This window comes from Dysidea avara, chromosome 13 (genome assembly GCF_963678975.1).
Source record: "Dysidea avara chromosome 13, odDysAvar1.4, whole genome shotgun sequence".
NCBI classification, from domain to species: domain Eukaryota; kingdom Metazoa; phylum Porifera; class Demospongiae; order Dictyoceratida; family Dysideidae; genus Dysidea; species Dysidea avara.
In genome coordinates, this window is record NC_089284.1 from 17,248,804 (window position 1) to 17,275,425 (window position 26,622).

Here is a 26,622-nt window from a genome sequence, read left to right on the forward strand (position 1 = left end):
TTACAACATTTCCGGAATTGTGGCTAATAACCATCACGCGATTGGGTTGTACTTCCTCTTTTTTAGCTGCCAACCGAGCAGTGAGTTGTCTTAAGAAGCGACTCTTGCGGCAGCAGTCATTTCTGCCTGAACGGAGCTGGAAATGGCTCAGACGATACCTGGTAAGTGTGTGAATTTGTTACGTGTTTGTTTGGCTCTTTGTGGACGATCGCATAGCTAGTTTTCGTTATGGTTTGTAAACGGTGACCTTAAAGTGGTTTGGTGTTACAGAGCTTTTGTATATGCTTTTGCGTGCGCATCAAGCTTAATGTCATCCTTGAGCGACCTGTAGTTGTATTAAAGGGTCAGCGCGCAAGCGATCGAGCACCTGATCAGTTGTGTTGTTCAAACGGATCATATTAGCATTCTTGTGTGCGCGAGTTGGGGCGCGTTTGGTATTCTGGTTTCAGCTGGAATAGCGACCTTTATACCCTGCTGCATGGGTGGCGGCTGAGATGCTAACATAAAGAAAGTGTTGATTTGGGACTAGGCCTAATAAGCTTTTCAGGCTTTAGTGTAAAACGAGATGCGCAAATTTTATGTTTGTTGTGCAATCTACACCCGCCCATTTGATGTTGCAGCTGCTGAGCTTGCAGCTTGTTAATCTAGCGGTCATGTTCAAGGAACATTTTTGTATTGCTCTTTGTTTATGGAGTGCATTAGAAACAATTTTCACAGGGCTCAGTTGTCACACCTTTGTCCTATTGTTTTGGCTCCCTACAGCACACTGTATGCTCCTGTGTGTGTATCCTACTAAGCCAATATCTATTACACACCAGACTGGGCTTGTTTTATTATTGGCTGTAAGCTGATGTGGTACCACAAACTTGGTATAATATTGCACTAGGATGGCTTTGGAGCAATCAATAATGCCTAGTATAGTTAGTTCTGGTTTAGAGGCAGTATTTGTTAAACCAATGGTTATTGTGCCCTCCGTAATAAGATGCTGTTTTTCAGTTGCAGAAATGGCTTATCTCCTTGACCCGGATCTACCAAGTTTTCAGCTACTGAGTGAGCACACCAAGCATTGCAGATTATGCTGCATGACTCATGTGTGCGACGACATTTGGAAGAAGTTTGAGGTGTTCCCAACGCCGCCAGTATCACCTTCACCAGAGCCAGACTCTGATTGTGATGAGTATGACCAAGAGGAGGTGGCCTTGTTTGAGTATGATGTTGATAAGCAAATGTTAGAATGGGAAGAAGCTTGTCAGAACCTGAAGGCCAACTTAATACAGGTACAGTGAACAATAACCAGCTGTGTGTTGTACCTGTGTCATGTTGTCAACAACATGCCAACTGTTGTTGACATTCAGTGTGGTCATCTTTGTTGTTGGTGTGTTAAGAATTAGCACCATCCCATCCCTCACCTTTTCTGTGATTGAGAATATTTGACTAGTGTCTTACAGGTGTTGTTTGTCTGTACAGGGAGACTGTATGTGGGGAGGAGGCTCTCAGCCAGCTAGTAGCAGTGCTTACAACACTCCAATACCTTCACCAACATCATTCAGTGATAGTGAACTATCCTTCTCAGAGATTGTGGACCCCAGCGTGGTGATACCTTTAGTTTCTAGGAGCAGTTATTTGAGGCACTCGTGTTCAAGTCAAGATGACTCAGGTACATTTAACAACAGTTGTTAGATGTGCTGTTTCAATGTTTTTTATTTATTTTTTATGGTTGTAGATGAAGAAATTGATGTAGTTACAGTTGAACACAATAAGAACAAGCTTACGGAGAAAAGAATTTCTCACAGTGCCCCAGAAACACCAATATCATCACCAGTCAAAAAGCCAAAGAGAATGCCAACACACACGTCATCAGTTTCTTCACATTCTGCTACAAGCAGATATCACCGCCGATTGTCCTACCACCATCAGAGACGTCGTGTTAACAGAATAGAAGTGGAAAGAAGGGCATCACATAACGTACTAGAACGAAAAAGAAGAAACGATTTAAAGTCAAGTTTCAACACGCTAAGAGAACACGTCCCTGACTTGGAAAACAATGAAAAGGCACCAAAAGTGATGATCCTACAAAAGGCTGCCTGTTACATTAAAGAGATCAGAGATTTGGACACTAAACTGACAGAAGAGATGTTTGAGGAGCAACGTAAACAGGAACTGCTGCTACACAAACTGCACAAGTTAAAAGAATTTTATAATTCTAATTAACTCCTTGTATTCTGTGTTTATTTATCCCACTTGTGTACATACATATCTCATGTATTATGCCACCTATAGACCATAGCTGATCTGTATAGGAGAACTATCCTAGTTGATGTGTGATTAAAAACTGATGTTTTTTTTTTCCCTTTTTTTTTCTGCCATTATGTATTGTAACAATGAACATTGTATTACAAAAAATATTAAAAAGTGTTGTGTTATTTGTGGTGTGGTTGTTCTGAAGCAGTCTTGTTATATACAACTTCAAAGGCTTGTGCCAGAGCCAAGCAGACATCTTTAGCTTGCTCCTAAAGTGAAAATGAAAAACAACCTCACAAGAGACAATTAGATGATTGCGACTTCCTGTGGCGAGGCACTCTGTGGGGCTGACCACATCACGCGTTCTTGGCTACATATCGGCGCGTAAATTACGCAAACCGCGCCAAATTACGTAATTCTCGCGCCAAAGTTGTGCAATCTTACCTCATCCTCACACTGGTAAATGTACACATCATATATGTTGGCTTCTGGTCTGGCTATCTTGACAGCAACCATCTCATTATTGTACCCATCCCTGTAGTATACTATACCAACTATCTTGTGGAGGGCATGTCGAGCAAACACTTGCTAAAAAGGACAAGAAAATAAATCAGTGATAACACACTTGTTGATGTATTGGACAACACTAGTAATGGTACAACTAGTGTCTGTTTACACAAATAATATAAAATTGTTTGGGACTACAAGCTTTGTAGTGGCAGGGCCAAGAAGGCAGATTACAAGCAGAAAACTTACAAGTCAGGACACTGGTTCTCTTATTTCTCTATGTTGATAAACACACCAATTTGCTACACTACCTGTTGTCAGATTACAGGCATAGAAAGGTCATTATAGAAAACTTTTAAATTATTGTTGTATTTTGGGTTGTATTGATCATGAAGCCTTACAAGCACTATTGGGCTACTAGGAATTAAAGTCACACAAGGGCATGTCTTTCAAGTTGGGTCATTATCAATTACCCACTGTTTTGTAAAATGTTTTAAAAGACATTGCTTTCAATTGACAAGCACTTAACAGTGAAGTTGATGGTGTGCATGTGATTAGCCTGGTCTACACTGAAATGTCATTTATCATAACCAAACATTCTAAACATTTCTGGACAGAAATCATAATAGTATCTTCGAACCATCAACTTGGGTGGGTAGGTTTTAAAGACATCATTCATGTTTACTCTTAAAGCATACCAAAATGCTAATAACAGCCTAGCACCAGATGTGGTCACTGATAAACATTTTTTTACAGGTGTCTCTGCACAAGGGATAAATCATATTAAAGGTGACTAATTCATCTATACCATAGGCCTAACTCCCACTATGAAATTGTATGGTTTCTGGCAAGCAATAGTTTTGTAATCACATTATTACTAGCCACTATTTGGGTCAGGCTTCTCTGCAAAACTTTGTTTTATATTATTTGGACAATCATACCTGTTTTTGGCTGTCCATAACTTTGATGCCATATTTGGATATCAGCAACACCCTGCTATCTGTCTTGTCACAGCACCATGGCAATCGTCCTTGTGCCTATAGCAACAGTAATAAACAAACCACATCATAATAATTATGATAAACATTTTTACTACAAAACTAACTAATTGGTTCCCACTGTAACTTTTTTTTATTTCTGTTGAAATAAAAGTTCCTAATCGACAATTTGTAGTGATGATGGTATAAATTTGTTCCAACAAAAACTCAGATCATCTACACATCATGTAGTGTTACACTTTGTTCATTGTTGGTCATTAATGTTTTCCCTTTTGTTCACTATCAACAACTTGGTACAACTGACCTGTGCTGTGTCAATGGCTTCCAAGATGTCTGTCTGAGCTTCTAACTCTGAGGGCCTCAACTTTATTCCTGACAGGCAGCCCAGATACTAAAAAGAAAAGCATAAATCACAACTACATTTACACAATAATACAATACAGTGCTTAAACTTATGGAGAAGATAAATTTTTTTTATAATCATAAGTAACAGTTGACACAGGACATCTTTTATCATCTTCTATAAGGTCATGTTTTTTTTACTCACACTCTAACACTTATTGGTTACTATGGTAATGGGACCATCAAGAAGGAGACCACCAGTCAGTGGTGACACCCAGTACCACAAGATAATCTAATATACTAACCATCACATTATTCCTCAGTAGTTGAATATAGTTAAAGGTATCAGTCACATCTGTAAAGAGTGATATAACATTCATGACTCATTATAAGAATATCTTATATTACTTAATTGTACCATAGAACCCATACAGTAACATGAGGGGACAAGCAGTGGTAACACATCTGTTAGATGTGTGAGAAGTTAACCAATAGAATGTGAGAACGGTTTTTCAAATTTCAGCAGCGTGGGTAACAAACATTTTATGAAGAATACTTTGTTTTTTGCTGCCTACCACAGGGAGAATCAAACAAGTCAATTGTGGCCACAGATGTTTGTTTTCATATGAGAGCACTAATTGTGAAATATTCACAAAATAAAATGCACTAATATGGTCATGGGTGACTGCAAGGCCCATCACTTCAGTACACTTCTTTAACCCATCAACAAAACTAGTCACTAACAACAAATAACAGTACACCAAAAATAGTGGCTGTGTTGATATATCTTTTATGAACAGTTTACTGAGTTTAGTGACCATGAATTTCATTATAACAATGAGCGACAAGAAACAGTAGTAATCACTGTCTGGTAGAAGCACAGCTGATTTTATATAATTACTTATTACATGTTTATGGCTTGGAAATGTGTGTCTTCTGTTATGACCATAAACAAACACAATAACAACTGTATGAAGTGGATGGAGGAGTTTCTAGTTGAGCAAGTTGTGGAGTCATTCTTCAATATGAATATACCTCAAATTGATGTACTGGTGATATGTAGTTTGTGTACAGATTTGTGGTTAAAGCACTGGGTTAATTGAGGCATTAAGATGTTTATACCATAAACAATTAAAAGCGTAAAGCCTCGGTTGTGCTCTAAACCATCTATAATAACCAGTATACCTTCGCAACCTATGTGTACATCCACTGTGGGTACTTTACATTGGCCAGCTATGAGAATATATTTAGTAATCGTGAAGAGCACATGAGACTATAGGTGTGAGTGATGTCATACAAGCCCAAATGTGTAATGTGCAACCCTGCACTTCCTCTAGTGTGTCATGTACGGCTAAACTATATAATGTGTAAAGAGGAAGATTTCTTACTCTGCTGTCCAGGTTGTCCATCACGTTTCTTTGATATTTGCTCATAGTCCAGCTCCTGATCTTGGTCCCAACTACGCAGCGCCGCCTGCTCCTCTTCCATCGCCATGAACAAGGCCACATCATCAGTCGCTACATCGAAATGAGTATTGGGGACTAGCTGGAGTGGAACCGACTAGAGGAGGAATGAAATGTGCGTGTATATTCTATTAAATTAGCTCGTATCGGAGGCGAAGCCAACTTACTCCAAGGGGTGTGCCCGTCTGATCACTGGGTTTAGGGCTGACCGGGGACTTGGGAGACTTCGCTCTTTCTTTCTTAGGCATTTTCCGTCAATAATGTGTCTCGTTTAGAGTACTGGGACCAACAGGTAATATTTTACAACAAGGCTACACCTCGGGCTACACTGCCACACCCATAAACAACCTTTGTATTGCTCTAAATAATGCGCACCTGCAATCTAGCCATTGTGTGGCTTTAATTACTCACTGTTTACTATCTAGTGTGTTCGATATTGATGAAGTTGGTAACATAAACGATAGTTGTACCATTTTGTTGTTGATATTTTGAACTGTTCACGGAGCTAACACAGCTGCAAGTGACCGGATCACGTGACACAACTTCGGGGCAGCAGTAATGGCTGAACAGAAAGAGTTTGATATGACATCAGAGGTGGGTGAGTGATGTAGTGTACACTTGACACTTTACTGCTACAGGAGCTGCATAAACTAGAAGAAGCGCTAAAGAAAGAAGAATTCCGTAAATTACTTGTGGACTATGCTAAAGAAATACGGGACCCTGAAAACAGAAAAGTAAAACAATATTGAGCGTGTAAAGGTTTGTAATTTATATATTTCACTCAGAAATATGAAGAAGAGATAGCTCAACTGGAGAGGGAAAGAGGACAAGATGTTCAGTTCCTCTCACCAGAGGTATAGAGGTTATCTGTTTACATCATTTTAAGTTAGTAACGGTTACGTTTTGTGCAAAAATCAATGGGACCCATGCAAGAAAATGAAAGTTTATGTGACTGTGCATAATTAGACTTGGGGGGGGGGGGGGGGGATCGCTACATCGAGCTAGTGAGTTACTTATATTAATAGCCAATTGAAGAACAGGAATAAAGGGAACTGGGTTAACTCAGTGGTACAAACCAACAAGCAGCTGGAGCCTAAAGGCCCTGTTTCTTCCAACTGCAAAGCGATACTGAGGGACCAATAACATAACTAATGCACCACACCTTTCTTATTTTCACTGGCGTTCTTCGGCTTGTAACTCACTCTTGCCTCGTGCATTCACGAAGATAACCTGTAATTATATGGAAAATATTTAGTGTGACATCAAACGGATAACCTATATAACCAGCTAATCATTGGTGTGGTCCACCCAAATACTCCAAGCTACTGCAACACAGCAATCCCCTCCTTGTATCGACGCCATGAATTGCAAGAAGAAAAAAGAATATGGTGACCAAGCTGAGCAGGCTTCCTTGACTTCCCTTGTGTTTGCAACCACTGGAAGCATTACATGGGTAGGGAGGTAGTAGTGTTCTACCATCGTCTAACTGACCATCTGTATAGCTCTACAGGCTACAACAAAACTCTAGATTGGATTTGTTGCACATTGTCATTTTCTCTGCTCTGTTCTGCGACAATGTGCATACGTGCAGGTTGGTCCATCTTGCATCGTTCTAGTGATGCTTCTCCAGAGATGGGCCAGTACAAGGACTTTTATGTTAACGTTTGTTTGTTTATGTTTAATGTTGCAGACTACAAAAAAATCAGTGGTGTAGTCTGTGACAGTAAATACAAAAGTGCAAATATTTATTGCCTGTTTGCCGAGATGATGATTGAGATTTAGTTGTTGTTTGTTTCTAGCCAGGATTTGTTGTGAAGACCTTCAAGTATGGTGAAAAGTTTAAAGTGTTCATAAACGTCTGTCAGAACTCCACTGTCACTAAGGCAACAGCCACGACCACAGGCAAAGGACAAAACTGGAGCATCCCGTTTAGTCTGACCACTGTGAGAGAGGATGTGGACCATGGTATGGAATTGTATTTCTTTTAATGTAATATATAATAGATATATTCTTTTACTAGCTAATGCAAAGTGTAATGTAATTGATTTTATCATTAACCCGGACACTTACGCTCGAGGACAAAAGGTATGCATTTTTATGGTGCTGCAAGTGGGATAATTTTATGTTCAAAACCTAATTTTCGTGTGCAACTGTATATTGTATGTGTTGCACAGAACTGTGATGTTAGATAGCAAAGACACTGGAGCTGAAATTCTGTACATTTTGTATAATGCAGATTGGTATAGTCTAATAAAAGGGGCAGGCACAGATTTTCAGTTACTTGTGAGGCTAAATATTGAGATACTCTAATAGAAGTCACCACATCCTAATAGAACATTATCCTGAGTTGCGTCAAATGATTCACTTGCAGCTGTGATAGTTCCATGGACAGTTCAAAAATATCAACAACAAAATGTCTTCTAATTCACAGTATTAGGTACTCTAATAGAGCAGTCAAGATAATAGGACACAACTGAGCACAATTGGAAAATTTGGAAGCATTGCTCTCAAAAGCATAATAGGCTCATGTATATTGCTGACCTAGCAGGTGGATTGGTCTGCTAATAACAGACCAATCTGTTGTCATAGCTAGTGATGGCTGAGACGCTTACTCCTCTAATACCCAATGCACTAAAGTTGTGCCTATTACGCTGGTGTTATGCACATTACTTTTGTCTACCTATTATGTCCCTCGCATAATCGGTGCAGACCTAATCTAGGTTGTGGTTGTAAAACAGTTTACACATGAGCAGGGATGATTAATATTTAGTTCCGCACATAGCATCACTGGGTAGGGTACCTCACACAATAGCAATGTTTGTATAAATGATCCTGTCTTATAAATGCAACTCACACTGCAAGTGTATGTTTCATTTATCACCCCACACACATTACCTATTCATGTTTTAGATTTTCATGTATGCTACAATCCACAAAAAAATAGCTGTCGAAAATTTCTTGAATGGTGGTAATCTATCTGTGACTGAATTTTAATCAACCATGTGGATACGAAAACAAAAATTGTTCATTGCAAAAAAATCAGTTGCTAAATCATTAATTTTTAAGGTCGACTTTATGTTCTTGGCTTGACCTCAAACTTCACTTCCTACATACCATCATAATTGTAGCCATGACAATGTATGAATAATCATGGTTGTTGACCACTTTATGTGGCCACTATTCAAAGCAGTCACTACCATGGGCAACATTATTTTACGTGGTATGGGCAACCATTCAACAACCAGAACGTTTGAATTTAAGATGAATGATTATTCTTTTTGATTATCACAATTATTAACCAATCACTAGTTGAGACGATGTCGATTATTACCAACAAAATCACAATAACCATATTCACAATTATCACGATAACTAAATGATTGCCTACCCCGACTAGACAGGAAGAGCGAGGAAATAGATTTGTACAGCAACTATACTGAAAATATACTACAGTGGATCCTCACTAATCCGAACTCCAGTAATCCGAACGCTCGATAATCCGAACAGTACAAATGACTGTTTTATTAGAGTATTTGCAAACAAATGTATGTTCTATTAGAGTAATTGAATTAGGTTCTGTATATAATCAATGGGTTCACTAATCCAAACAAATTCACTAATCTGAACAGACTTTTGTCAAGTTGAGAACAGAACTGTTCGGATTAGTGAGGATCCACTGTACAGACGTTTACATTTGCAGCCATAACTTCTGTTTGCATTTGTCTGCAATATTGTAAAATATTCACCGTGGATTAGTAAATCAAAGCCTGTAGGTACTTGCGCATATATATGTGAAGGTGTTTTTGTTGTTGAAGAAATGATGTTTATGTCTACCACATCATAAACAGACACACGTACCGTTGGAGCTACAGAACCAAAGCAAAGATTTTCAAACTCTCCATGAGCAGGTGAACAAGGTGGTATATAATTTTAATTGATTTGAGTCTTGCTTCTCTGAGTAATGGCTCGATAAAATATTTTTACAAATTTTTTAAAATTTCATTTTTCTCAAAATGCATGTTTGTGCAAACTAGATAGGTTGAGACAGTCACATACATGGGACGTGGAGTCAAGCATATTAATAGTGTTAGGACAAGTTACAGCAGTTAGTTATATGCTCACGTGCGAATCACTTGGACACACAAGCAGGGGACGTAACCAGACTTTTGTAATAGACAAAATTCATAATAAGGAAAAAATTAACTGTTGCCCCTAGCAACCTAATTTTTACATTATTTGTAGGTGTCAATGTCTAAAGTCACTTCTCCAAGTTTTAAAAGGATAGCGCATTTAAGTCATGAGATATGACATTTTTGAAGTTGTATTTTTCCCATACACATTGTCTATGAGAGGGAAACCAGTTGCCCCTTCTTGGTAATCACACAAATCATGGGATTCAAAGAATGTCATATCTTAAGATCCATATACACTATCCATTTAAAACTTGGAGAGATTATTGTTGATATTCACACCTACAAATTATGTAAAATTGATATATGAATTCTTTGGAATTTTGGTTTCTCCATACGTTGAAATACCTCATTTATGTGATTGCCCAGAAGGGGCAACTGTAGCCCCCTTACTTAGATATGTATGGGAAAACCACAAATTTCAAAATGTCATATCTTATGACATATAGTATTATATGCTATCCTTTCAAAATTTGGAGAAGTTATTTCAGACATTATCACCTAAAAATAATGGAAAATTCAGGTTGCTAGGGGCAATGGTTATAAAGTCTTATTGTGAAATTTGTCTATTCCAGGGTCTTCTATATACATAGCATTTATAGCTAGATGATAGTCTATAGCTGGAAGCATACCTTAGTGTACCAACTTAGAGGATCTGGAGGTATTTTCCCTCAGGAATTTAAAATATTATACCCTCTGATAGTGAGAGTGATATAATGACTGTTGTATTAAGATGACTGCTCTATTAGAGTGTGTCAATGTTGATGTTAATTTTACCACAATGTAGTGATGTCCAGTTTGGGCTAATCCAAGCTCTGGTAGCACTACTGCACTAAAGCATGCAAAGTGAGCTGCCTTATAAAAGTGCCTCGTGGTTCCATATCTGCCTTTTTTTATTAGGGATCTACTAATTGTTGAAAGGGAAGGGTTGGGAGGGACCACTGACATAGTCAACCCCACATTCTTAATATGATTCCAAATGACAAGTAGCGCACTATGTGATGTGATAGGAATTATAACAAGTGCACAAAAATTTTGGAATTTCAACTAGAGTAGGGACCATAGCACATTGATAAAAAGTACCGAAACAAGTTGGAGTAGTGCACGATATTAAATCACAGTAAAACAATAAGAAGTGTTACATCCCTACTGTGCATTTCCATTATGGTATCTTGAGCACAGTAGGGATATAACACTTCTTATTGTTTTATTGTGATTTAAAATCGTTGCACTACTCCAGCTTGTTTCAGTTTTTTTTTTTTTTTATCAGTGTGCTATGGTCCCTACTCTAGTTGAAAATTCTAATTTTTTTTGTGTACTTATTTGTTAACTTTTTTGTAAAATAAAATTATTGTGACTGGTTAACTGCGCATACCACATCAAAAGAAAGAAATGACGCTGTGCGCCCCAGCTATCAATTATCGTCTGAAAAGTGAAGTATTCATTGCACTTCGTTGTCAGCTATGTTCAACCCATTACACAGCATTACGAATCAAGAACTGCTTGAAAAGCAACTCTGCAATCAAAGTAGCCACTATGAAAGATTTCCATTATGAAAGGAAACCATCATGTGCTACCGCCAAATGGACACCTTTCACTGTCAGCAAAGATGAATGGGACACAAAGGTGGACACTGGTAAATCCATGAAGAATGCATTGTATGTACTGTGGTATGCCAAAAAGCACGTGCCCGCTGAAGCGAAGTTGAACAGTGAAAAAATCAAGCCTGTAGCTTCAGCCATTATCGAGTTACGCTTGTCTGAAGGCATCAGTCAGTTACTCAGTCAGTCAGTTGAAAATTCCATTTAATAAATTTTTTAAAACTTTCATAGCAACTTGTTGAAAGTGTTTCGAGTCGAAATGAAGGCTTGTTTGGGCTTAGTTTTACCTAACCAATACTGCCTCATTGTCATCAGGGAAAAGTGAGGCTGGTTTTTGAGTGATGTTTTTCATGGGCCACACCCAAACCTTTGTGGTCCCTACTATACAGTACTACGGTACTGTATGATGTAAGCTCACAATGTTCAGCTTGTAAATGAAGACAACGTTGTATCACCAAAACTTGTACAGTGAAATGGATTATAAATGCCTGAAAACTGAATCATAGTTGGTGACTCCATTTGCAGAAAAAAAGAAGCACCACAAACCACAAACTGAGTGCAGTGTGCACAGAAAAAAATGCTCATCAATACCTTCATCCTTCAAAACCGTGGGTCAAGAGCTGCTGGTAGGTGAGGCTTTTCACTAGCCCTAATACCAGCGCCTGACAAGCATCTCACCTGAAAGACAACGTATCTGTTTCAATGTATAAATGGAACACAACTCTTCATTGTGAGGAAAGAAAGAACTTTATCCTCATTTACCCTGTCTAAACACAGAAGGAAAATGTCAGCTAAAATTTGCCTTGCTCTAATCAAAAGGGACTAAATTTGCTGATCTGGATGATCTTGTCAAGGCCACATTACCAGCTTCCAAGTAAGTAACAGACCCAAGGTAGCTGAGGGTCTCAGGCCCTTATAACACAGCATGTTTACATGGCAGGGCAGGGTAGGAGGCTCTTTTCAGCAGATGTGCAATTATGGTCCTAGTTCTCCAAGAGGAGAGCAAACCAGAATCTCATGTATAGACATCCTATAAGTTCATCCTGGGAGTGTTTGTGCTTCCTTGGCAAAGGCTTGTACGATTGTACCACTAAGGTAGCTGCCTTCAATTTCAGACATTAATCTGTTCTGAGGACCCCTGTGTGCATCTCTGCAAACCACTCTTGTCTGGGAGGCATCTAACTGGATCACTGACACTGAGCAATCAATTTGCCATTCCATTGAGTGAGGTGTGATCTCTTCCTGGAATAGCATCTCTAGGAACTTGTTGGATTGTAAGGATCTCTAGATATCAGTGATGTTAGCTACCACTCAGTGGGTGCAGAACGGCCCAACTGACAGATTGTCACATATCCATCAGCTACCAGGTAGGTGACCGTAGAAGAGAAGGAAGAAATAAACTGTGTTGTACTGCAGGCTGTGGAATTATTCTGTTCGAGTGCTCAAAGGCTTTCACCTGAATGATTTTTGGTACCCACAAAGATAACTACTACAATTGCTCTCCTTCCTGTCTTGACTAGATTCCTTTGTGAATGATATGTAAAAGCCCTGCATTGCTATCGTGCAGTCTCCCTGCTATGGGCAGGCTGGCATGTACCCCCACCTCCCACCCCACTTTGGCATGCAATTCTTGCATTATTTGATTTACAGTTGAGAAGTCCACGTACAGACACACAAGCCTTTGGCTTTAGTCATTCAGAGTCTTTGGGATAGTTTTCTTGGCGAGTGTAAGGAATTTCCTGGCCTGCTCTGTATGGCCTGCCACCAGAACTGCTTCTACAACTTGAAAAAAGTTCCAGACATGGGGCCAAGTACATTTAAAAGTACTTAAGTAAAGTACAAGTACTTTTGAATTTTCCAAGTACAAGTACAAGTACTCCAGCAGCAATCAAGAGAGTACTTAAGTAAAGTACAAGTACATTTTGCTGTAGTAAAATATATGCTGTATTCAGTGTATTGTAGTATGTAAGTGCGCCTAGGGGGTTGGTTTTTGTCAACCATTCTCTCTCTTAAACTCTTAAAATTCACTGACTTGAATAGCAGCATTGTTTTGTTTGCCAGAATGCTATGACATCATTAATCGTGGCAACATGGTACATAGTAAGGTTGGGGAAGGCAGCAGAAGAATCGCAAAAAGTTATAAACTGCACCTTCACCCACTGTGTACAAACTACGTACAATGTTTGCAGTACTTACAAGTACTTAAAAGTACTTTAAGTACTCAAGTACATACAAGTACTTAGCAAAGTACTTGAGTATAAGTACAAGTACACTGGGGAAATTAAGAAAGTATTTAAGTAAAGTACAAGTACTTTCAAATCTGTACTTAAGTGTACTTAAGTATAAGTACTCATGTACTTGGCCCCATGTCTGGAAAAAACTGTTTTTCTTTCCCTAGCCTTCTTCAGTATCAGCAGCCTCCTTGATGAGGGGCTAAATATGTTAGAACAGCAGCTAAAGGCCTGGCTTCTTCTAAGGAGACCAAGGTCTTGTAAAGTTGTCCAACACCTGGTCCTGTGATATACGGAAAACTATGTTGTACAGGGTGAGGGCTGAGATGATCATCCATTCAAAACCCTCTGTCTCATTGTTATCATTCTGCTCCTTGGTTGTCTCTTCCATGAGTTACCATCTGTTTACACAGTTTGAGGTGGCAGATCAGGACTAAATCAGTGATTTTCATGTGCTGCTAATGAAGACTTTGTCTTCCTCTTCTCAGAGCCCGAAATTACAATTTTAAATGTTCTGACAATATGTTTGAACATATGCCAAAGTGTTCAGACATTTCAACTTTTGGTCTGACATAGCCAAGTTCAATGTAGTACTGAAATAATTATGTAATAACTATAAAGTAACAAAAATTAAGTAAACCACAAAACCATTAAAATACAAAACAAAATCCCAGTCATCTAGCATACAGTCTAACCTCTCTAATCCAACGCTCAATGGAAGCCATAAATTTTGCTGGATTAAGGAGGTTGTTGGATTATCAAGTCACCTCTGTAATCTGACATTGTACAATATCTAGAATTATGTCAGACGGGTAAAAATGAATCACACAAGGTTTATAACATGATTAGAATTTGCAAGTATTACAGCTTTTTTTCTATTACTGTCAACCAATTAAATACTTTGGTTGCTTAAAATTACTTTCTGTGATTGTTTTTAATGCCGCTATTATTTTCCGTAGGATTAAACAGTGTATTTCCAAGTCTAGGAAATCAAATTTTGTGTCGGATTACAGAGTATACAGGGGTGTCAATTACAGAGGTTGTTTTCTATACAAAAGTGTTGGTAAATGACATTTTGGTTGGATTAGAGAGGATTCTGGATTATGCAGGTGTCGGATTAGAGAGGTTCCACTGCATAAACTTGTCTAGCTCCTCTCATCCTTATCAACATCTTCCTCATCATCACCATCAAACATTACCACATCACATTCTGATGTACTTGTTTGCTAGTTATAACTTCTCTTGGACATTCGTGTAGTGTGTTCCACCAACCAAAACACTGCAGAGCGGACTGCTATCCTACAAGAGATAATAGTTAGCTAACACTAAAGTGGTACACAAGATGTGGGCCAGCTAGTCTTGCTCTCTAAGCAAGCCAACCTTAGCCGTGCACTCATATTGTGAGCACAGAAAGCTGGAGCTAGCATTAACTTACCAAATTTCCCAGTTTTCAACAAATAGCGCAATGAGTAACACGGCACAAGCAACTTTCGTTCAACAAAGAAGTAGGGAAATAATGCAAGAGCAACATGAAGAATACACACAAGTAACTCTTGGCACCACAAGGGAAATCTTTCCCAGGGGCGGATCAAGGGGGGGGGGTTCAAAGGGTTCCATATAACCCCCCTTTTGAAAGAGCCTCTCTTACTCGAGATACTCTGATAGAGCAGTCAAGATTGAGATACTCTAATAGAGCAGTCACAGTATTCTTAAGAGGAGCAGTGTAGCAGGCTATGTGTGGAGTTATAAATAAGGAAATATAGTTGGTGAGGGTATCTATGGTGAGGGGCAGCTATTGTCAGCAAGTGATGACCTTTTTTTTGTCTTTGACTTGCAGCTAGGCTGAAGTTGCAATTCCAGAGTGGAACCCCCCTTTTAAAAACTCTGGATCCGCCCCTGTTTCCTACATAAAATTTGGCACTTGCTCATGTGCTCATATAATTATCTCGCACCCGGTCCAACTTCAATCGATTTACAACAAGCAATTCACAGCAATCCATACCTGCGTGTGGAAGGTTTTCCTTGTAGTACCACTTACAATAAGTTGTTTTGGCAATGGTTAACTAGCATTTTTAATGGCTTGGACACTGTCCACACAAAGTCATACTTGGTCAGACATTTCCTAATAATGGTTGGAAATTGTTCAATGTTCGACTGTAGTTTCAGGCTCTGTCTTCTAAGGAAGAGTTGGATGAGATCTGTGGTGGGTTTCCCTCAGAAGGCTTCACGTCCATGGTGAATAAACATCCCTATAAAGTAGTAACGTAGGTTGCTTGAATCCGAGAAAGTATAGCTGATAATACAGCCATCATCACACACACACATGTTGTGATAGTAGCGAAGGATGCAATTCAAACACACCAAAATGGAGATAATATAACAACAACTAAGCGACGAAGAATACAACATAGTTACAACCAATGAAAACACTGCACATGACCAGCACATAATATAACATAATAGTACATTAAAAATTATAAATTTAAAAATGAAGTAGGGATCCAAGCAATAAGAGGTAGTGAAACAAGAGATGAATGATGGTAGCTATTACAGCATAGCACAGTGGGAAATCCCTACTTTGGCATGGTATAGCAATTAGTTTGTGTTAGGGATCCAAGCAATAAGAAGTAGTGAAACAAGAGATGAACGATGGTAGCTATTACAGCATAGCACAGTGGGAAATCCCTACTTTGGCATGGTATAGCAATTAGTTTGTGTTCACTGCCAAAGTAGGGATTCCCACCGAGCTATGCTGTAATAGCTACCATCGTTTATCTCTTGTTTCACTACTTTTTATCACTTGGACTACTTCATTTTTAAATTTATAATTTTTAATGTACTATTTTTTGTTAAGGCATACAGCTGTAAACATGTGACTGTTCTATTAGGATGACTGCTGTATTAGAGTATCTCCAGTCAGCCTTCCAACTTGAAGGTGTGTGGTCACTGAAATACAGCTAGCGTTAAAGAAGTGTGTCTCAATCGATAGATCGATAATGCGTAGAATAAAGAATGGGTGTGATCTTGTGACCTATTGTGAAAGCTATCTAGTACCGGTACCTCCGTACAGTAGCGCGTAGTCTAAGCGCCTTAAATAATCTTGTGGTGTCTATTATGCTGCTTAGAGAAAGTGTTGATATGGAAAATTAACACCTCGATATGGTTTCGTTGGATGAAGAAGATAAGCAGCCTGATTAAAGATAAAAGAAAAGACAAGGCGCAGAGGGCACACATTCGTCGGAACCCCAAAAGGCACATCCCACTGGTGAGTTTGTTATTGTGGCGTAAAATGGTGGCTGTGCACTGCTTCGTTTGGCTTGTGACTGTGGTCAGGCAGTCAACTCCTGGGGGGACAAAGTTGATCAACCCACAGAATAAACTGACATGCCTTCTGTGCTGCTTTTCTCATGGGTCGAATGGGAGAGTCAGAGTTCTCTGTTGAAATAGGAGATCTTGTAGAGTTGTTACTCCTTTCATTAGACTCTGTCAGCTGCTCCTGAGCAGTGACCTCTAGTAGATGTAATCTTGTAATTGGACAATTTGTTCTGCCACTACTGGTACGGATGTGAACTACACGTACCAGTCCGTCGTTTCCTGAGATCAATTTTCAACAACTGCTAGTCTCCAATTAACTCTGGGTCCTTCATTGTATACTTGTACAACATCACCCACCTTGATCCTTTGCGTGTTATTACTAGGGTTCCACCGATATAGAAAAATACCTACCGATCCGATACCGATACCTAGCAGTAAATTTTACAGATACTGATACCGATAATTGCCATACAATTTACACACCTCTTAAGTTACCTATATGTGACTGCTCTATTAGAATAGGTTTTATTGTGCAGTGACTGTTCTATTAGAGTATTTCGATCTTTTTCATGCAAACATAGTAAGTAGCAGTTGCTCAATGTTTAACAATGCAATTCCTGCACCTTTTATGCTAAAATAATCCTCAACACTATTTCCAGCCTGTTATACTCCAAGTTCTGCTAGTATAGAATTTGATGATAGTTATGATGATAACGAGGCTATTAATCGGCATCGGAATATCTAAATAACCGATACTGATCAATACCAAAATTCCCAATATCAGCTCCGATCTGATACCGATTCGATTATCTGTGGAACCCTAGTTATTACCAGTGGTTCTGTGATATTGACGAAGAGAAGTTAAGTAATCATTCTTCCAACAAGTGCAGAAGTTCTGTAAGAGCAAGGATCTTAGCTCTCCTTGTTAGCTCAGGTTGAGAGGAATCCTCGTAATTAGGATCATCCACTTCTCCTTCCTCCACTGGTGCATGTGGTAATGTGATGATACGTCTTCCATAGAGAAGATGTGCTGGAGTGAGTGGATCCAGATCGTCAATCTCTGATGATACATAAGTTAGAGGCTGATTGTTAAGATGAGCCTCTATCTCTACTGCCAAAGTCTACAGAGTGGGGAAGCTGACAAATGCCCGTCCCAAAACCTTGATTGCAACTTTCGTGAGGCAAATAAGGCGTTCCCAAAAGCCTCCATACCAAGGCGCACATTTGGGAATAAACTGCCAAACTACACCTTGCCTATTTAAGGCCTCCTTGAGAGATATAGATTGGAAAAGTTTCTTAAGTTCTTCTGCAGTAGATTGGTATGTTGAGGCATTATCAGGTATCATCGTACAAGGTAGAGATTTGCGACTAACAGATCTCCTGAATGCCTGGAGAAAACTGGCCTCTGTCAAATCCACCACTACTTCTAGATGTACAACCCTTGTTACAACACAGGTGAAGAGACAAATATACACCTTATTCTCCCTTCCATTACCCTTCTCATACAGAGCTCTGGTTAAATCAACTCCAGTAGTCGTAAAGGGGAGATTCCTGCACCCTTGATAGTGGTAATGGTAGAGGATCTGGTACCTTATAAGGCGCTCCTGAATGCTTTCTGCAGATGACGCATTTGTCTAATAACCTTCTTAATGGATTGTCTTGTTGCAGGTATCCACTATGGCAGTGATAGTGCTATTTATTCCAGCATGGTATTGCTTGACATGGGTATCTTTAATAGTCCATTTCCACACATTCAAACTAAAGTATTCTCGGTATGGTAATGAATACTAATTTATTATGGGTTGTGCAACATCCGGTGTCCTTTGGGAGGCCTTAAAATGTATTGAAACCTATGGGACTAAGATGTTTTCACTTCACGGGAGCCCAAACCATACTGTTTATTCTTTATTGTAAGAACGTACTTTTATAGCTGCCACTATACCACAACGATGATGCGAAAATTGGAAAGATATGCTGTGTTGTGATCAAGAAATCAGCGATCATGTGTCAAATGGTAGTAATATCTTATGTTTTAAAGTCAGCATCTTTCCTAAAGTGAGATAGTTTTACTCTTATAAGTATAGAGGATCGTTAGGCAACAAAACATGGCCACTAAACCTACTGTAACGGGTGAAATAGTCGCCTAGTATTGATAGCATCACAGCGATGAAAGATGGCCTATTTCTGCAATAAAATTTTGCATAGTGTTGTTCCTAGCCCTTTAGAAACATAGTAACAAAGTTTATCTCACTAAGTAGACTTTCTAGATGCTGAAAACAAGGTCACTAGAATCTTTTGCCATGCTAAAGTCGCTTTTTTCTGCTTTACAACACAGTGAATCTTCACAAACTATATGCCATCGTGATGTTAACAACCTTAAAGATTACAATTTTGTGCTCATAATAAGAAATGGTACAGTTTAGGCTCCCGTGAATATTTCTTACCTCACTCTAATAGGCTTCAATACATTTTAAAGGTCACTGGATGTTGCACAATCACAATTATTAACCACCACATTCCTTAGTCCTTATGTGAAAATGGGCTATTATGAGTGTGGTAAATGGATGGTGTTGAGGTAGTAGGTACATTAACTCAGTAACTGAGGCATTGTGAATCCTGCTGCCACAACGAATAAAGCGCACCTATCCATGCTATGATGGATCAACCATTACAAAGCGAGAAGTGCTGCAACAGTCATCAAGACTATATAACCCACTTGGATTTCTTGCTCCTGTAACAGTACAGACCAAATTTTTGCTACAAGAACTCTGGCAGCTGAAGATTAAATGGGATGAGCCACTGACTGATTCTTACTGTATGAGATGGCAAGATCTTGCTCAAGACATAGAAGAGTCCATCAAGATAGTATTACCGTGATAATAATTCACTGCAGCCACCAAGCCAGTATTGCGTGTCTTTGCTGATGCAAGCATTAAGGCCTATGGAGCTGTGGCTTTATCTTTGTGATGCTGAAAATTCATGATGGCAAGAACACGTGTAGCACCACTGAAAACCCAAACTCTTCCAAGATTGGAACTCATGGCAGCTACCATAGCTAAAAGATTAGCCAAGTCATCACTGACTGCACCTTATGAATGTTTATCAGTACAGTTATGGAGTGATAGTCAAATTGTTCTCCACTGGTTGAATAGTCATAAGAACATGAAACCATTTGTTGCAAGTTGTGTACAAGAAATTACAGAAGAGTTCCCTGCTACTACCTGTAGATATGTTCCCACTGCTGATAATCCTGCTGATTTGCTTACCGGGGGCATCAGTGAAGGTTCACTTCCTACTTTAACAGTTTGGAGACATGGTCTCCCTTGGCTGATTAATCATTCCCAATGGCCAGTTTGAAATTGCACTGAAGTGTTACTTCTGCAGGTAGCAGACACAGAAGGCAAATAGCTAGAAACTGACACAGAACTCAGAGGAGTACAACCACAAGCTGGGTTGCACTATATCATTGGCATTTCTGCATACAATAGTTTGGATAAGTTGTTTGGAGTTACAGCCTATATGTTGCACTTTGTTTCCAATGCGAAACCTTTATTGTCAAGAAGGTCAGGTCCATTATCACCCCCAGGAACTGATAAGTCCAAGTTCTGAAGCAATAGTTCTTGGAGCAAAAGTAATAGTGTCAGTGGAAGTATTCCATTGTAATCTCAGTATGTTAACAGTTGTGTCCTTGTCAACAACATCGTCTTTAATAGGTAAGGCCTGAACTTGTAAACTGTTGGAGGCCCAAGCTCTCAGGTTAGCTTGCTTCATAATCGACCAGCCTCTTTGTAATAATTAGTAGTAGCTAGTGCTTCCTCTGAAACTCCTGAAATGATATTGTCAACATACAAGTTGCTCTTCATATCTGAAGCTATTGTTGATTTAAATCCATCAAGATGATGACGCAATTTGCATTCAACGTAAATGGAGAATTTGCTGACCCAAATAAAACGGATTTGAAATGATGTGACTGGAAGTCACTTTCTGGATCTCTTGGGTTTGACAGCCATAAAAACCTAGTATAATCTCTGTCAACTTTGTCCAGTCGCACATGCAAAAATGCTTTTTCGATGTCAGTTGACAGACCAATCGCATGACAATGGAAGCGTAACACAATTGCACAAATATCATTCTGTTGTGGTGGTCCAACCATTAAACAATCATTTAAACTTGGATGACATTCAGACTGGCAACAGCTGCAGTCATATTATGGGAGTTGTTGAAGAAGCCTTATAAACCACATGATGAGGAATATAATGAACATCTCCACTAACACAAGTAGGTACTTTCTCGACAATTGCTCGTTTCTCTTGTTCAGCTATGATTCTTCCATACATTTCTAACAATTCTGGTGTTTGTTTAAACCTATGTGCCAGTGATCTGGTCCTTCTTTCACTGTATAATGGCATAATTAGTGGGAAGAGGGAAATTTTACTGTGTATCCCATCCCTTTCTCGTGTTATAGATGACTCCTGATATTTGGCTATAAAATCAGCACTAGGGTTCCATATGTATCTTGAGTTTTTCCAAGAGATGACAAGACTTTCAACTAAGTCATAAAATGACCTTAGATCAACCAAGGTATTGCTGGAGTGGGTAAATCTATAAGTGCCTGCATGTGGGCATTTACAATCTTGTGTGTGTGTCCAAATCGCTCTTGAAGTATGTCAGTGGAGTGTTTGTAATTTGAATCTGTTAGTGGAAAGCCAGCAACAGCTCTGGCGGCATCTCCCCATAGCTGGGCCTTTAAATAATTAAACTTCTACACTCCAGACAATGTAGGGCTTGAATCAACAGCTACACAAAAAGAGTCCCAGAAGGTCTGCCATGTCAGAGGATCTCCAGTAAACGTTGGGAGGGTTAACTTTGGGTAACAGATTTCGGTAATTGTAATTATATTTGCAATTTAGAATTCAGTTATTGTATTTAGCATTATTATGTTGTATTACCTGCTGGTCACGTGCAGTGTTTTCATTGGTTGTAACTATGTTGTGTACTTCGTTGCTTAGTTGTAGTTATATTATCTCCATTTGGTGTGTTTGAATAGCGTCACACACACACACACACACACACACACACACACACACACACACACACACACACACACACACACACACACACACACACACACACACACACACACACACACACACACACACACACACACACACACACACACACACACACACACACACACACACACACACACACACACACACACACACACACACTAGCATGCTAGCCGAGGTAGCCACTCTTTGCACATGCTAATGTTTCCATGTTACCTGCATGTACAGCTGTAATCTCAGACCTATTCTTGGCCCAATGCTAATGATATGTGAGATAGAGCTTTCTAAAAATAATTTACACTCTGATAACAAGTTGTATTGTTATAGGACAGCCGGTTCAAGCAGTTGCTAGTGGATACAGCACTTGAAGGGATTGAGAACAAACGAGGACTGAAGTTGGAGAAGAAAAGTAAGTCATATGTGATCACATGATATCACCTGACCTACACCCCCAGCTCTACACTACCCCAAAATGCCATATAAGGGTATGTTATCACACAGTATTGTGAGGAAGCCATTGAATGAGGTGGGTGTGTCACGTGACATGTACACATCATCACATCATGTGTGTGATCAGGTGACAAGTTCTAGTAGTCAAGGTGATGGCGACAAGTTACCATTTACTATCCCTTACCCTCCTCTCACCACACCCCCTGCTACTGATCATGACATCTCAACCACACCCCATTATTCCATCACTCATCAAGGGGGCGTGGACCTACAAGACTATACCAACAACAGGTCAGTGAGATAGTTTCTCCTCATCCTTGTTACTATTGGTCACCAGTCTCATTTACTGTTTACCTGTGTTAAGGTTGGTCTCAAATACACACAGGGGTTCAATTGTACACTGGCTACTTCATCCTAAGCTATGGAATACTGTACACACCTGGGTCCATTTTAAAATACTCTCAGTGCTCTAAGAAATTATTCTATATGTAATTTATTCTTCAAAAATCATCCGTTAAGACCACATAAATATAGAACTTAGTTTTTCACCCACTGAATACATGTTCAAAATAGTCTGCTCTAGCTAGTTTGCTTTATGGCTGTTTGATGAATGGCTTGTATGACAATTGGATGTTGGTTTTGACAAACATACACTGATCAATTGTGTAATGATTGATATTGTGAAATTTTTAAAACTCATTGAGATTATACTTATGTGAGAAGATGCGTATGTGGTCCTGTCAAAATGGAATTGAGCTATTGTGATATCATATTGTTTGGTTAATAATAAAGTTTTGATCATTGATACAGCTCCTTTGTGCGGACCACTCGTCCCAAGCAGCTGATAATTACCATTGATCTACCAGGGCTGGTGAGTGTCTGTCTGTCCATTTCACGTGTCTTGTTACTTTCACTCATACAGGAGTCAGCGAGCAATGTAGAGTTGGACTATACTACATCATCTCTGGACCTGCACTGTCCTGACCCAGTTTACCAGCTCAATGTATGTGATTTGTGTATTATATAGGGGGTACTAAGGGGAATTCCCAGTAGTAAAATTAGAATAATCAGCTGAAATCAGGACACTTGTCCACAATCACATTTGTACACACATTTAGACCCCTGAAATCAGGGCACCTTATGATACCTTGATAATCAGGACACTTGTCCATGATCCCAATTGTATTAGAAATCAGGACACCTCACATGGACACACTTTGGCAACTTTGTCTACACTCTACAGTTACATCAGGACTGAGGATAACGTCCCAGCACACCCTAAGTATAGAATAGATTTTCCTATTTCAACTTTCATGTTGACTGTTCTATTAGAGTGTTTTATCTTCTAGCTGAAGCTACCGTATAAGGTAAATGAAGAGGAAGGAAGTGCTAAATTTGACAAGACTAGACAACGTCTTGTGGTCACATTATCTGTGTTGCCAATGGAAACCACTGTTGTCAATTTGAATAAGAATAATGGAGTGCAAGAATCAAACCTTATAGAAGAACTAGCTAATGAAGTTCCAGTAACTGAAGATGTGAGCTCATCTACTGAACACCAAAGTGTTACTGATTCTGTCCAATCACATGACCCAGATAGTTACCATGATAACTCATCAATGACTAGATCACATGATACAAGGAAGTGCCCTGCCTACTCTTATCACCAGACCACCAGTGATGTCACATTTATCCTACATGTTCCTGTTGTCAAGGAGACCACACTGGTAAAACTGTTTGATCACCAACAGGTAATGTGTGATAGGAATAAAATTTGCTTTATGCAATGTGTGATTTAGAAAAAAAAATTGTGAACTCTGAAAATTTGTCTTAACAGTTTTAGTCAAGTATGGTAAACCTTGAAGTCTAATTTCCAAAGCATGACTGTGTTTCAGGTAGTAAATACTTGAAGCAGTATTGCAGTGCACAGAAACACTTTGAAACATTGGCCCTACATTGATTTTCCTGATCTTTTTGCCCTATGTAAATCCAGATTGCATTATGCAAAAATGATGTAATATAGTGCCACACCTTCCTATTAAACCCGTCTATAGTGGTTCTAAAGCAGTGCTCTTTGTAGTTGTTTACTGAACTGTCTAGTCTCACATGGCCACTTTTCTCAGCACTTTTACAAGTTTCCCAGGTGGGTGGGGCTGACAAATTAGTCCAGAACAAGCTACCAATTCACCAGACCCTGTTTTGAGCAGGCCCTTTTAGTTGTAATTGATAAAACACCATTTTGAGAAAAAGCAGTCTGGCCATGCAAGACTGTATAGACCTTCATAAAACATGACATGTTGCCTCTTGTTGTTTCCCACAGTTCACACTGACGTTCACCAACACACAAGACATGTCCTACTCATTTATGGTCATGTTCCCAGAGGGGTGTGTCCTTGATGTTGACAGATGTAGCATTGATGTGTCACAAGAGAATGTGGTTGTCATGGTAACCAAGTCTGACAAGTGTTGTACAACATGGCAACATTTCAAAGCTGGTACAAATCTTGTTACTCTGCAGGTGAGTAACAGCAGCAACTAGTGGGTGGGGCTCGTTTGTTACTCCTTGTGGGAGTGGGAGGGCTCCTGAAAAATATGGTCATGTAATAAAGACGTATGCAGTTACATTTTTGACGTTCTCCCCTGTCCCAAATAGAGTACCCATGTTATACAGTACCCATGTTATGCAGTACCCATGTTATGCAGTACCCATGTTATGCAGTACCCATGGTATACAGTACCCATGTTATGCAGTACCCATGGTATACAGGGAAAAGTGACACCCCATTCACACTACCTTCTAACTCGGATTGAGTATGGCATGGCTTGAAACAAATTGTAGTGTGAATCAATTGAGCTGGGTCCAGCACGGCACGACAAGTAGAGGTGGATGGTCTGGGATAGGATACAGTGTGCCAAGCTGGCGCTACAATTCTAGTGCCTTTTATTAAGCACCTAAACAATCAAGCTTGTGCCTTATTTTAGCTAATTATTCAGCGCTTGCACTATCAAGCTCATGTCGTGTGAACAAATGCCAACCAGAGTTCAATAACCTGAGTTGAAATACTGTTAACCCAGGGTAGTGTGAACGAGGTGTTAATCAAAGGACCAACCTCAACATCGAAAATTAGAGTAGTTACATACAATGTTTGTTTATGAGTAATTACCACTCTTCGAGTTTCAACTTGTTTTTTTATACATCAGTGTTACCGTGAGGTAGTGATGGTAGTGGTCCTGTGCACTATTGATAACTCTTGGTGTTACTGTGTAGAGTTGTCTTGGGCAGTTGTTCAAAGTGAACGTTACATGTTTCATTTTTTAGGACAAGCAGTTTTTGACTGATGAAAATGTTGGCAGACAATCTACAGTGAACATCAGCCACACCCACAATGTTGCAGATCAAAGGGTGCAGGCTCATGTGACAGAACTTACTAATGAATCATTAATGATCACTGTTGATCAACCACACCCACCTGTAACCATTAGTGATAAACCAAGCCTACCTGTATACAATGAGGCATACCCACCACACACTGCAGAAGCTGAAAATGACTCAGACAAGCCCCTCCCATATGTAGATTCCAGTAATGAGCACCCACAAGTTTCCAGCAATGATGAGCTACACCCACAAGTTTCCAGCAATGATGAGCCACACCCACAAGTTTCCAGCAATGATGAACCACATTCAGAAGACAATACTGGTAGTGACTACCAATCAACAGTACTGGTACCCTCAAATCAACTCTTGTTTGAACTGGACTGACAGCATACAATGGAGACACTGACTGATCTACTGATCATCACTTATCTGTACACTATGGTGTATTCTGTAATGATACATGATATATTGTACAATGAATTAGTAGTTATAGGTGATTCCTCCCATGTTACAGGGAGTGCATTCAGCTATATCATGGGTAGGGAATATATAATCTATGGCTTTATAGAGGAGGAACCTCAACAAATAACCAAAAGCCTTATGTGAAAGTGGTATAGCCACGCCTCTCCATTCTTGTAAGGGTGGGTGATACCAGAAAATTTTGCTTCAATACAATTCCGTGTTTTTGTCATGGTATTGATGAGAGTATCAATACTGATACTGAGTACTTGTAATTTTTGTGCTTAGTAGTCAATTAGTGAACCTCACAGTGCTAAAACTTTCTCAGTGATGACTGGTGGGTTGAATAAAACTTGCATTATAGTGCAGTAAATGGCTGA

At 39.4% G+C, this 26,622-nt stretch overlaps 3 protein-coding genes across 3 annotated transcripts; 2 read left to right on the forward strand and 1 right to left on the reverse strand.

Moving 5' to 3' along the window:
* Position 1: 1 nt before the first annotated feature.
* On the forward strand, positions 2-2,423 carry LOC136243143 (myc proto-oncogene protein-like). Its single transcript, XM_066034666.1, has 4 exons — positions 2-161; positions 997-1,277; positions 1,468-1,657; positions 1,724-2,423. The coding sequence occupies exons 1-4, from the start codon at positions 143-145 to the stop codon at positions 2,209-2,211; spliced, it is 978 nt and encodes a 325-aa protein (XP_065890738.1). The 5' UTR covers positions 2-142; the 3' UTR covers positions 2,212-2,423.
* Positions 2,294-6,028, reverse strand: LOC136243149 (integrin beta-1-binding protein 1-like). Its single transcript, XM_066034671.1, has 7 exons — positions 5,719-6,028; positions 5,477-5,648; positions 4,394-4,443; positions 4,051-4,137; positions 3,690-3,785; positions 2,686-2,829; positions 2,294-2,510 (listed from the first exon to the last, which is right to left on the reverse strand). Exons 1-7 carry the CDS (start codon positions 5,797-5,799, stop codon positions 2,421-2,423), a joined length of 720 nt encoding a protein of 239 aa, XP_065890743.1. The 5' UTR covers positions 5,800-6,028; the 3' UTR covers positions 2,294-2,420.
* On the forward strand, positions 5,375-26,294 carry LOC136243111 (protein kintoun-like). The gene is made up of 13 exons (XM_066034629.1): positions 5,375-6,145; positions 6,190-6,285; positions 6,337-6,405; positions 7,351-7,516; positions 7,572-7,636; positions 22,285-22,366; positions 22,413-22,483; positions 22,535-22,698; positions 23,218-23,278; positions 23,330-23,410; positions 23,757-24,158; positions 24,728-24,925; positions 25,727-26,294. Exons 1-13 carry the CDS (start codon positions 6,110-6,112, stop codon positions 26,165-26,167), a joined length of 1,932 nt encoding a protein of 643 aa, XP_065890701.1. The 5' UTR covers positions 5,375-6,109; the 3' UTR covers positions 26,168-26,294.
* Positions 26,295-26,622: the final 328 nt, after the last annotated feature.

Coding starts and splice junctions, on each gene's coding strand:
- LOC136243143 (XM_066034666.1), top strand. Junction 1,278..1,467: donor TGAAGGCCAACTTAATACAG/GTACAGTGAACA, acceptor TTGTCTGTACAG/GGAGACTGTATGTGGGGAGG. Junction 1,658..1,723: donor TTCAAGTCAAGATGACTCAG/GTACATTTAACA, acceptor TTATGGTTGTAG/ATGAAGAAATTGATGTAGTT.
- LOC136243149 (XM_066034671.1), bottom strand. CDS start 5,799: ATGCCTAAGAAAGAAAGAGCGAAGTCTCCCAAGTCCCCGGTCAGCCCT. Junction 5,649..5,718: donor AGACGGGCACACCCCTTGGA/GTAAGTTGGCTT, acceptor TTCCTCCTCTAG/TCGGTTCCACTCCAGCTAGT. Junction 4,138..4,393: donor TACTGAGGAATAATGTGATG/GTTAGTATATTA, acceptor TTTTCTTTTTAG/TATCTGGGCTGCCTGTCAGG.
- LOC136243111 (XM_066034629.1), top strand. CDS start 6,110: ATGGCTGAACAGAAAGAGTTTGATATGACATCAGAG. Junction 24,159..24,727: donor AACTGTTTGATCACCAACAG/GTAATGTGTGAT, acceptor TGTTTCCCACAG/TTCACACTGACGTTCACCAA. Junction 24,926..25,726: donor CAAATCTTGTTACTCTGCAG/GTGAGTAACAGC, acceptor TTCATTTTTTAG/GACAAGCAGTTTTTGACTGA.